The sequence below is a fragment of the Chiroxiphia lanceolata genome, chromosome 2 (genome assembly GCF_009829145.1).
Source record: "Chiroxiphia lanceolata isolate bChiLan1 chromosome 2, bChiLan1.pri, whole genome shotgun sequence".
Lineage (NCBI taxonomy): Eukaryota > Metazoa > Chordata > Aves > Passeriformes > Pipridae > Chiroxiphia > Chiroxiphia lanceolata.
Genome location: NC_045638.1, coordinates 39,967,831 through 39,980,817, shown reverse-complemented (window position 1 = coordinate 39,980,817; position 12,987 = coordinate 39,967,831). Strand labels below are relative to the sequence as shown.

At 38.1% G+C, this 12,987-nt stretch overlaps 1 protein-coding gene across 4 annotated transcripts in view; it reads right to left on the bottom strand.

Moving 5' to 3' along the window:
* The window catches only part of TMTC4 (transmembrane O-mannosyltransferase targeting cadherins 4), a 59,293-nt gene that overhangs the window by 17,254 nt on the left and 29,052 nt on the right, over window positions 1-12,987 (bottom strand). For 3 of the 4 annotated variants that reach the window (XM_032678822.1, XM_032678818.1, XM_032678821.1), the window contains exons 8-11: window positions 10,998-11,159; window positions 10,003-10,205; window positions 6,573-6,744; window positions 6,357-6,488 (exon numbers count right to left, since the gene is read on the bottom strand). In XM_032678822.1, coding sequence (XP_032534713.1) covers window positions 6,357-6,488; window positions 6,573-6,744; window positions 10,003-10,205; window positions 10,998-11,159 — 669 coding nt within the window. The remainder of the gene's footprint in view (window positions 1-6,356; window positions 6,489-6,572; window positions 6,745-10,002; window positions 10,206-10,997; window positions 11,160-12,987) is intronic. The other variant, XM_032678820.1, reaches the window with a different exon arrangement.

Here is a 12,987-nt window from a genome sequence, read left to right as displayed (position 1 = left end):
TGACTCTGCAGTAACATACCATCAACAAATAAAGTTAAGAACATTTTCCATGCTTTTTCGAATGGGCGAGAAAGTATTTTCACTGGTTTTATGGACAGCAAAGATGTTATAAAGCTTACTAAGCATACACAGAGGCAGCTCCTCACACTGTAGGATATAAAATAGCACACAAATTCAGCATCCCATAAAAGCAGTTCTAGCACAGATTCCAAGAAAAAAAAATCCTGGTACTCTTATTATACATTCATAAAAATATGACAAGGCCTATGCAAAGAAGCAACAGAATGGTACATTTATATCAAGACATAACCAAACATAAAGATCAGTTGACGGTGTGAAAAAACCCAAAAAGATGGAATAGCATTTTCCCAGGAGTCATTACAGTAAAATGAAGTACCCTGAAAGATGTTTCTTAGGACTGAATTCTATTTGTGTATCTCTTCCAGAAATTTTTCAGAACACTGTAACATTCTTAGCAAACTGGATTGCTCTGATTATCTGTGCTGAAGTTTACATATTCAAAATTTATCCAGATAAAAGATACATTGTGGCAAAACAGAAGAAATAATTAAGGATTTAACTGAATAATGCATATTAGCCCATAAATTACCTGCCTTTACACTTCAATATCAGCAAACAAAATTACATTTAACTTGATTCAATCTCTTTCTTCAAGAAGCTTTATAAAAGTTAATTTTTTTAAACACATTTTGCAAAAGTCATAAGCATTATTGAAGAAAGAAATTTGACTGAAGACCAGGGACAGAGCAGATGAGAAAAATCTCGGTATACACCAACCCCTCAGTGTCTTTCACATGTAAGCTGTCTCATGTTAGGAAACAGCATTTCACTTTCTGATTGTATTTTTCTCATTTTTTTTTAAACACGACATGTCTTAATACCCATTTTTATCTCAAAAGTAGTAGCAGCAAGAATATTTTTCTCATGTAAAAAGAATCGTGCAGTCTGCAGAAACATGAGAGATATCGATTCTCTTAAGTCAAAACATCAAATGAAATATTAAGCACATATACATGTTTGTGAACTCAACTAAAAAGACTACTAAAACTGATACTACAACTATTTAAATAAACTACTAGCATTTACAATGGTGTATTTCTTTTGTCCTCAGCTTCTGTGTGAAAGGAAATGATGTTTCTATACAGTACCCCTGAAAATGAAGAGCTCCTTGTTGTATATAAGTTTTCTAATTTCCCTTCAAGAGAAATGGTAGCTTTAGTTCCTCTTAAAGAAGGGAAGAAAAACTAAACCAAACACAAAAAAAGCTCCCCAGCCTACCATAAATATCCAATAACAAAACCAGTTCTACAATGGATTATAAATATGCAGTAACATGCTGCTCTTATGAACAGAGCCAGCAAAGGGTTTCCAGGCACACACGGTCACTTGAGAGGTGCATGTGACTTCTGCCATACAGCTGTGTCTGTCCCTTCACTGGCCATGACAGAGAGATGTCAAGATCAGCCTTTAGCTCCCCCAGACCAGGCCTGCAATAACTACCTGCTGTCTGCTAAGCACAAGACTGTAACTCTCCTTTACTTCTCCTGTGACCTCTCCCTGCACAAGGGGACACAAGTGCTTTGTGGGAAGCACTTGGGATGGGAAGAATTTGGTCTTCAAAAATGAGGGGCCAGTGAGTTTTTTTAAATTTCATCTCTAGAGGGGTGGTTCTTCTGCCTTTGACAGACATTGTGCATGCCAGCCTGGATGGGAGGATTTTCCTTTCCTGGTTAAACATTTAAGAGCAGGCATAGCAATTCATTGTTAAATGATTAAATATTAACTGGAAATGACGTATTACACTATACCCAGATGCTTCTTTATCAATCCTAAACAGGCAATTACTTTACAGTAATAGCTCTAAAAGGAGCATTTTTCAGGGATGCATAACAACAGTATTCTCTGAAATCAGGCCAATCAGGTAAGAATATCCTAGGGTAGAACCTATGTGATCTCAACAGACAGGTGTTGTTTAAGCTAACATAACCACAGCACCATAGCCCAGCCAAAGAATTGGCTCTATGTATTTGTCTGTTTGCAATACCTCAATCAGCCTAAGAAGCCAGTACAAAAAGGAAAAATCACTGTATATTATTCTATGTTAGGTAAACATAGTACTTGAACACTTATTTAAATGCTTAAATGTGTACACACATTTAAACAAGGAGGAGAGAGAAAAATTATATTTTCCTGTACAAAAATAAAATTACTGTAAAACTGATTTTTTGGTTTTGTTTTTACTCAAAGCAGCTTAGGAGGAAATCAAAATGTAAAATCATCTTCTGGGAGGTACATCCCCTCAGCTGGAGCACTGCTATTATCACCAGTTTTATTCTCTCAACCTAGGTGCTTGTAATCACCTTTTCAGCAAATATGAACATTTGCTGAGGATGGAAACAAAGCACAGATGTCAAAATTTCTCCAGAAACATGCAAATGCTTCTGCTCAATGCCAGCTTCTGCCATCACTCTTCTCTTTCTTCTACTACTGAAATTGTATTTTCCAAATAACCATAAAGCTTTTTGATATTGACATCTTGTTTGTGCAGCTAATGTTGTCTAAAGGTTCTTCTGCATGACTGTGCTTGTATACACAAAAATTGATATCTAAAATGGTGGCAAAACACTGCAAATAGCCCCTATAAACACAGCCCAGAGCACTTCAGTTAAATTCCTCAAAAGAGGAATGTTTTGATATATAGCATTGAAAAAAAAATATCTCAATATCTAAAGGAAATGCCCTCTAGAGCAGCTTCCTGAAGGAAAAAAGATCAGATCCTTAGACAGCACTAAATCTTGTTCTGTAACAAAGAGGTTTTACAAGATGTTTTAAGAAAGTATAGAAAGCAATCTTACAAATGCTTACTGCACTATTTTGGTATTAGTATAGCCAGTCTCTTGTATAAACTTGCATCTCTAGTAATTGCCATTTTTATACAGCATCAAGTGCAAAGTTACTTACCCTAGTATTTCAAGGCAGACAGTTAGTAACCTTCCGTTGGGAGTATTGTAATTTTCTTGCTTATTATTGCTGAAAAGTTGCTACTGAAATGGCTTTCCAAAAATTATGTTTATTATTTTCTATCCTTTAAAGAAAAGCCAGTAGCAAGGAGAATGTAGAGGTTACATGCAAAATAACAACAATTTACAATCATTTACATTCAGTTATCTCAAATCTAGGAAAAGAAAAATGGTGGCTCTATGCTCTAGTTATCAGGACTTCCTTTATCCTGAGTGGAAAGAAACACACAGATCTAGGATGCAGTCCTGGCTTATGTCAGTCATTTAGTCCAAGGTGATGAACCACATGCTAAAAGGAACAGTTTCTTCTCCCCAGTTATAAAGCGAGCCTGACTGACTCACTCGGATGTAGATGTCTAAAGCTAAGGAGATAAAATCCAAGCCAGTAGTCTGATATGGTGAAACAGTACTTATGCTTTTATCACAGTTTGTAACTAGATATTTCAGTGCTTCAACAAAGCACTCCAGGATGAACTCACAACATAACGACATCAAATGAAAAGATGCCAAATTGGATCCAGTGAGCCTTTTATGTCTGTAGTGCTGAAATACCTTATATTTATAAACTGCCTGTAACATATAATCAAATATCAGGAGAAAACAGCCTCTCTAACTGTTCACAAAATTTGCTTTAGCAAAAACAATACAGACCTGGTTCTAACTCACACCAGTGTGCATCATCACTGAGCTCCAGGAATTAAATCAATCTATACAGTATGAAAAAACATGAAAGGAGGAAGTGGAATCAATATACAGGCACCTTCTGTTCAGCTAAGGAAAACAGTACCAAATATATTCAGAAAGTATACTGTTTCAGTTAAATGACCTTTGAAACCAACCTAAGTGCAGGGCTATGCAAGTTCAAATGTGTGATGTGCTCCTGGACATGTTTAGCCAAGATCGGTAATATACTTCTTTCTCTCTCTTAAAAAACCACAAGCAAGCAACCAATCTATACATTCTATCTATATTTAAATATCTTAAATAAGTAACATTTAAAAAAAAATTAAAATATTCAAAACATTAAAAAATCTGTATTGTGTCAAAATCTTTGTGATTTCATTATAGTACCTGATTATTTCCTATAATTTTTTAAATCACTGGGCAACATTTATTAAAGTTGATCCTAAATTTCATCTCTTGAGCCAAGTGCATCATCACTTAAGGTAGCACATTCACTCACTACTATGCCAGACAATCTCATTTAATGCAGTTTCCTCATGTCTATCTAAAGATATGTTTAATGAAGATGAGTCTTGAAATTAGAGAAGGCAGTGCTGTTATTACTTGTTATTTAGAATTAGGGTGAGTTTGCTCTATGCTTCTCACACAGACAATTTGGAATTGAAAAGAGCTGTACCACAAAACACGAACAGCTTTTGTTGCTAGTTAGAAGTTGAGATTTTGAAACCCTGCTACATAATAGAAGTAAAGCATGACCACATTACACATATTAAATATGTTCCAAGAACAACAAGAAAAAGCTATTATATATGTTCCATTCTTTGGTCTTCACCAGCCTCCCACTGAAATAAATGGGTCACTGAAAGAAAGTCCTGTGGAGTAATTTTTAAAGGAAGCCTGCAATTTCAAAGACAACAACAGAAGATGAGAACAGAACCTAGTTCCAATTTTTACATTTACCTTTGTCAAAATTGAATAAATACAGCTGAGTCCATAAAGAAAACAAGAGATTGGCTTTCACACATGTACTCTCTAATATTCTTGCCTCGGAAAGTTCCCTAGTACTGTGATTTCAAAGTTACTCTTTCAGCAAAATTGGAATGTGAGCCTACAAACACATCACCACGCTTACCATTTGCACGAGCTGTCACCAGCAGAAATACAGCTCAGGCATGTCTACAGAGCCCAGTGTTGACAAACACAAGCTCATTTTCCCTGTACGTTCATTGGCTTTAAACCAGCTGCATTAGTTCAGTAGCCTGCACACAGCTTATCGACTCAAGCACAGTACTGTGGGAGCACAGCTACACAGCTTCCCAGCCAGAAATGGCTTGAGTCCAAGGAGCTTGGAGCACAGGCAAAGAGTGCAGATCTGTCTAAAGCACTCTTACCATGGCAGATGGATGGAGTTACACACAAAGAAAACAGATTGCATTTGCTCCATTTATAGTATGTGCTTGTCATCCAGAAGACAAGATATACTGAGGTCATCATTAAAAAGAAGATGGTTGCCTACCACTGCCACACAATAAAATACAATAGCTCTTTTCCTATGTACTAAAATCTGAGATTACTGAAAGACACCACCATGTTGTAAATATTGGCCATAAATGTTTTTTACAGCTCACCATTGCATATTTGTATTCCAGGAAATGCTACATTTATCATTCTGTTTGCAAAGTTGAGCATTCACAGGTTCCTTTTTAAAGTCTGTGTCTTGATCTGTATTGTCTAGATACCAGTTTAGATTACAGAAATCTAATCTTTTAACATCAGTATAGTTTTATTGACAAGCTGCACATTCCCATTCCCAGGCTCTTCATAGAGAGCGTCTGCTAAAATTCAGACAGCATCAGGGTTGTGGTATGCTCCAGCAGATCACACTCTTGGCTGCCAAAGGACTGCTGTGGGGGTCACCTCTGGTGGCAGGCTGGATTCAGTCTCCAGTGCCGAATACTGCTGTTCAGCTGAGTGAAACATCCTGTCCAGTCCCACTATCTTACTTGTTCCCTCCCTAAGCCTTGCATGGAAAATTGCAGTTTTCCTCAGTGCCCATGTCTGAAGACTCTAGCCCATTCAGCCACTTTAAAAGAGCAGAAGTGGGAGCAAAGATTTTATCCCCACATCCTGTGATTACACTGGTGAGATGGTGCTTTGTCCCGTAGCTGTGCTGGCTTTATATACCACTGGAAGGTACACAAAAAAGATTCTAAGAAAAGCATAGGCATCATTCAGTTGAATACATTGCTACAACTTACTTAGCTTCTTTTTGACGTTTTTGTTGCAATAACTTGCAATTATATGCAAAATTCTTTTAAGTAGATTTTATTAGCAGTAGATCCAATTTAACTGGATGCCTTTCCTGAAGTGCATTCTCCCTCCTCCCTCACCTCCCCACTCCCACCCCCAGGTTCTGAATTACAATATTGTAATTTGCACTGTCTGGTTTTTTGAGTATGCTACCACTGTAATTTAGGTGTCTGACATGTCAATATCACTCTTGCACTAAGCAAGACTGTGAATAACACTGTAGCACAATATATTAACTATGCATAACACCTCCTTGACCCCAAATTTCAAAACACTTAAAAAAAAAAGAAAAAAAATATTAGAAGTCCACGAGTGACTTACTTTTGCATTCAGAGGGCACACAGACAGTGCACTCCTAAAAAGCTGTTCTTCTGATCTCCACTGACTGCTGCGGAATGCGCAGCGCATAACATTTATCAACAAGATTCCAAGTACTGCCACAGCAAGAATTTTCTTAAGGAAAGAGAGGAAAGTTAAAAACCAAATCTTCCAACTGAAGCACTTCATCATCAACTTTACTGATTGTTTTGATGGTACCTTTTTCTTGGCTTGCTTACTCAAGAGACTAAATCCATATGTAAAGAGAATACAATATCCAATACTGGGGAGGTAGATGACTCTCTCTGCAATAACAAATCCCACTCGGAAGAACAGATTACTTGCAGGAAGAAAAGGGATAATAAGAAATCCAAGTCCCAGTGTAAGGATTCTGCAAACAAGAAGCAGATTCCCAAATTACCCACAAATCTTAACAAAAGATTTCCTTTTTTTTTAAACAGAAGATACCTTTTCTACTTAACAAATAAACTTTATTTAAACATAGTAGAAGGATGTGCACATGGAACAGGACATTCAAGCACAGACTTCGATAGCTGCTAACAAGATCAGATTAAATTTGTATTGGTTTTGACATTTCATTCCTTCAGGCACTTTTAAAATTGTTGCTGTAATTTCTAGAAAAGCAATATTCATGCTTCTGGGCCAGAAAATAACCCCATTACACATTATTTACATAACTCCTATTTAAAATACACAAGCAGAAAAAGTAATGGTAAAAGCTACCTGTCTATTTTTGGAACTAGTAAGACAGTATGGAAAAAAACATACAGCACTATTTAAAAAGAAACCTAGGTGCGCATCCAATTGAGAGAGCATTTTCTTTCCTAACAAACACATCAATAGTAGAAACCATTGTGGTTAACCACTGGAAAGTTAGCAATCTATGGTCTTTCTACAGTCAGCAGAGATACACACTTTTTGAGGGCAGTTTGTCTTCCTTGTTTTAGGTAACGAAGTTAGCACAGCAGGTAACTCTTTATGGACTATAGAGAGCTCTGACAAATGAGACTAAGTACCTCACTTTTACAGACCTGACATAAGGGAATAAGAACTTCAGGTCCGGGTCAGGTATTTCTTACAAAGGCCACAGGCATGATAATTTTCTATTCTAATTTATTACAAGCAAATCTCTGCACTGTAATGTAGATGTGCCCCCTTGCTCCTTTCTCATCCTCAAGCATCCTAGGCCTTCACTATACTTTTTGTCTTTACTTTTTACTACAAACTGTTTAGCAACAGAGGCTTAGTGAGTGCGTTTTTACTAGCAACTAGACACCACTTTTAGCAAGAATTCCAACCCTCTCCAAAATGATTTATTTGTGCAAATAACTATGGGAATGGCAGAAAGGCAGGCAGGTGGGCTGTTAACATTTGAGGGGATGAGAGGGAATAGATGAAATTACAGAATACCACAGAAAAGAAAAAGAAAAAACATATACATTCTGAACAATAGAATGACTTAAGTTGGTGATAAAAGGAAGACTGTGGAAAATGTGGGTCCTCTGTGGAAGAAAATGGAAAACCTGGTTACCCACGACATGGAGGAGGCTGAGGTACAACAACTTTTCTGCCTTGGTCTTCACCAGCAAGTGCTCTGGTGACACCGCTCAAGTTACAGAAGGTAAAGGCAGGGACTGGGAGAATGAAGAACTGCCTGCTGTAGGAAAAGATCAGGTTCAAGAACATCCAAGGAACCTGAAGGTGCATCTGCGGATCCTGAGGGAACTATTGGATGAAGTTGCTAAGGTGGTGTTAAGCCCCTAGCCATCACATTTGAGGAGTCATGATGGTCTGGTGAAGTTCCCACTGACTAGAAAAGGGGAAACGTAATCCCCATTTTTTTAAAAAAAGAAAAAGGCAGAGATGGGAAACTACAGGTCAATAGATCACCTCTGTGCCTGGCAAGATCATGGAGCAGATCCTCCTGGAAACTATGCTAAGGCACATGGAAAATAAGGAGGTGACAGGTGAAAGCCAGTCTGGCTTCACTGAGGACAAAATTGTGCCTGATAAATTTTGTGGCCTTCTATAAGGGGTTACAGCACTGGTGGATAAGGGAAGAGCAACTGGTGTCATCTACCTGGACTCTTGCACAGCATTTGACACTGTTCTGCATGGCATCCTTGTCTCTAAATTGGAGAGACATGGATTTGATGTATGGACCACTTGGTGAATAAGGAATTGGATGGATGGTCGGACTCAAAGAGTTGCAGTCAATGGCTCAATATCCAAGTGAAGCCAGGGACAAGTAGAGTTCCTCAGGGGTTGGTATTTTTATCAATGCTGTTTAACATCTTTGTTGGTGACACGGACAGTGGGATCGAGTGCACCCTTCAGCAAGTTTGCAGGTGACACCAACCTGTGTGTGCAGAACACACTGGAGGGAAGAGATGCCATCCAGAGGGACCTTGACAAGTAGGCTAGTCCAAACCTCATGAAGTTCATGAAGTCCAAGTGCAAGGTCCTGCACCTGGGTCAGGGCAATCCCAAGCACAAAGACAGGCTGGACGGAAAATGGATTGAGAGTAGTCCTGAGAAGAACAACTTTGGGGTGTTGGTTGATGAGAGGCTGAAGACAACCCAGCAATGTGTACTTGCAGCCTACAAGCCAATCATATTCTGGTCTTTATCAAAAGCAGCGGGACCAGCTGGTTGAGAGAGGTGATTCTGCCCCTCTACTCGCTCTTGTGAGACCCCACCTGGAGTGCTGCATCCAGCTCTGGGGTCCCCCAGATAAGGAGGACGTGGACCTGTTAGAGTGAATACAGAAGAGAGCCACGGAGATGATCAGAGGGCTGGAGCACCTCTCCTATGAGGACAAGCTGAGAGAGTTGGAGTTGTTTATCCTGGAGAGGAGAAGGTTCCAGGGAGACCTTCTAGCAGCCTTTCAGTATCTAATGGGGGCTAAAAGAGAGTTGAAGAGGGACTTTTCAAAAGGACATGTAGTGTTAGGACAAGGGTTGATGGCTTTAAGCTGGAAGAGAGTAGGTTTAGATTAGATCTAAGGAAGTTCTTCACTGTGAGGGCGATGGGGCACTGGAACAGTTTGCCCAGAGAGGTTGTGGATGCCCTGTCCCTGGAAGTGTTCAACGCCAGGATGGATGGGGCTTTGAGAAGCCTGACCTCATGGAAGGTGTCCCTGCCCGTGGCAGGGGGACTGGAGCTATCTGATCTTTAAGGTCCCTTCCAACTCAAACCATTCTATGATTGAGAAGTTGAAAATTTTTGAAGAACTGAAAGGCACATCTCCTCTCTCATTATTAGGAGAAGATTAAAGGAAATGATGACTTGTAAGAAGTAAGGGCAATGACATACATAATTTCCTACTGTGTTTTGAGCACATATTACGTTTTACCACCTACAGTGTTAAGGATCTCAAAATACCATTTCAGGAGAAAAAATAGAGCAGCCATCCATGCCTCCTCCTCTAACTCTGTTTCCCACTAGTCGGTATACAGTGATGGGCCCAAATTGGGATAAAACTGTAATGACAGCTATAAATATTTATTTGAACTGCATTTGCTAGACACTGGTTCCACTGAATTGTTAAAATTATCACTAGTGGATTTAACAAAATAATACTGTACTCAAGTTGGCCAGGCATTTAAAATTCATCACTGTCTCTTACCTTCTCTTATGGCTGTCTTCTGAGCACAGAGCTTGGCATATCAGACCAATTAGGCAGAACCAAAGTGCTGCTAGTGCAATTATCCTCCAGTCGCTGACGGATTTAATGAGGGGTATGCAGCCCATTGACCAATCAAAACATAGCCACCAGGGACACAACAGCAACCATGCATTCAGTGAATAGTAGTAATTATAGTTTATAGCCTGTCAGTCAAAAAGAAAACAAACATTTACTTGATACTAAACTTGGGGGGGAAGGGCAACTTTAGTCCTTCTCTATTCTCTCATTTCCCTTTTCACAAAACATATCTTATACAATAAAGAGGCCATAAATACTGTTACACTACAACTATTTACATATAGATTTCCTTTACAGCTCTGAAATTAATTTTTTTTTAAACATAGCTAGGTGGCTCTCTTGTTCAGAGCAGGGAAATGCAATTCTGTGCTGCCCAGCCAATATCCACGTGTAGATATCCACGTAGAATCTCCTACAGGAGAAAACGTCAAAAAAGACATCACCCACTGTCTTCACCCTTCATTCTCCATCTTCAGAAAGAGCCTTAATGCCATCAGAGTTATATAGCCAAGACATACTCTAAATACATCAGACTAGAACTTAATGCTATTTTCTTCAATTGTGAAAGAATGGATGAAAACTTAAGCACAGTATGTGGAAAAGGGATGAAAATCGGCAAAACCTAACTTCTTGCATGCGTAGCAAAAATAGTGAGTAAATGGAAAAGTACATCAATGTGTACAGTGCATGCTAAATTGAATGCAAAGAATATGAAAGGTATACTAAAAAATTGCAGAAAAGTATATTAAAAAAATTGCAGGAAATCAGCACAGGAGCACAAGTAAAGGTGACTTATCATACATCTTGAAACTTAAAGATTGCCTACTTTATTGGTTTTTTTAAGAATAGAAAACTCAATTTGATGACAAAGACAAATGTTCTGAGCTGGCCAGAAAAAAAGCAACTTCATAACTTACTCTCACAAACAGACTGTCTGCAAATGAAGCTGGGTTGTCTACTTCAGTGAAAGCTGGTGGCCCTGTGCCCATAATCCTCCAGCGTATATAAAGTATACTGGCCCCTCCAGACATCAGGAGAGTTATCCTGAAAAGCAGCCCCCTCCTTAACTGCCCAGCGTTCTATATGAAAGAAAGAAAAAAACCACCTCATATAGAAACATTATTTGTTCTCTTACCCACTACATTCACATCCTTTTTAACTCTATCTCAGAAAGAAGATGCCATCCCTGTGCATTTTTGCTATTACAGTTGACATTTTTATTGCAAAATATTTTTTGCAAACATTTTAATTTCCTTCCCAATCAAGAAAAAAACTTCTCTGTTCAAGAAGACTCTCCTCTACAAATCCTCAGTAAGTCTATAGCTGATGTAATTTTATGTGGCAATTTCTGAGAGGGAATTTGTGCAGAATACAGCCTTTAGTATACAGCCTATTAAATTCATCTATCTTTTCTTTCTCAAATGGAGAGTGGTTACTTTGTGAACTTTGTTTTAAATAGCTATATCCAGTTGACTGCTTGTCACAGAAAGTTCTTCTCCACTTAGGTTTCTTCAGAGGCAAAATGCATACACCAAGAGAACTGCATAGTTAAAAACTGGGAGGAATTAGAAACTGAATTAAAATTTTCACAACCAAAACCAATTAAAAAGCTAATGCCAGACGGGTGCTCAAATCATTTAGTTCAAGGTAAAATTACCCAAGATCAAACAAGAAAATTGTATTTGATGTACATTACATTAACTCAGTTGATTTAGATCACATTTTGTAATACACGCTTTAGGATCTAAAGAAGGCAATTCACGCTAAACATAGAGAAGTGATGGCATAGAAGTGAAATTTGACAGACTTTTACATTTTTTCCTCCGTGAAGTATAACACACAACATTTTTGTAAATGGAATGAAAACCACTGTACACTGTAGAGGTTCTTCAAGCTTCACCAGTAGAGACTGGAAACAGAATCGTAAGTAAGTATAATGATATCCCATCACAGCTTTAAGATGCAAATCCAAGCTTCCAAGCGTCCTCGACGGGAGCTGGTACACTAATTGTTATTACCTCTTATTGGAATACGCTCTTCAGCAAGGACCACCATAGTTTTTTAGGCAATCAATTTTAGCTATGTCTGAAGTTAAAAAAAAAAAAAAGTTTGGCTTACTGCACAGACATCCAGCAGTGCCCTGGCTGAAGATATTTATCCTCTAAAGAGACAGAAAAGTTAAATTTAAAAATAATATTCAGATGGCTTTTTAGTATTTCTAGTTGAAATACTAAATACTTTCACAGTGTCATCATAAAATATTTAGCTGGAAGCCTAAGGATAAACAAGTTGTAATTCTGATTTTACATAAGTTAGCCTTTGTGCTCACATGATTGCTTCCAACTTGGGACATCTCAGTATCCAAAGTCACAACAATGAGGATTTAAGAATGGTTTTCCTCTAAAACGGCCTTTGGAATAAAATTGTGCTATGAAAAAAAACATATAGAGAAAATTTATAACTGCCTTATAACAGATTAACTATACAAAACCTCTTATCCCAGGCTTCATTTCATTTAACAGTACATGCTGCTTCTTAAAGGCCGGATTTCACAATCCACACAAAATCTCTTAGTAGGCAGAATTTTGAAAGTGGAAGAAGCGTTTGTATCCTCTTTGATTTAGAGCTAACTGAAATCTGGCATGAAACTGAAACCTGTCTCAATTGAGAAGAAAAAAAAAAATCTGTAAGTAGGAGCATTTAAGATCTGCCTTTCAATAAAACAAAACAAAAGAATCTTAGATACACTTCCATGAGAACAGCAGAACAGGATAGGTAACAGGAGCTAAAATTAATTAATTCTATCAAAAGAAGGAAAAGGCATATTTGATGTTTTCTTCACCAAGACAGAACTGTTTAGAAGTCACAAAACAGAAGCATAACACTTTGAGGTCTTTATGCTTAAAG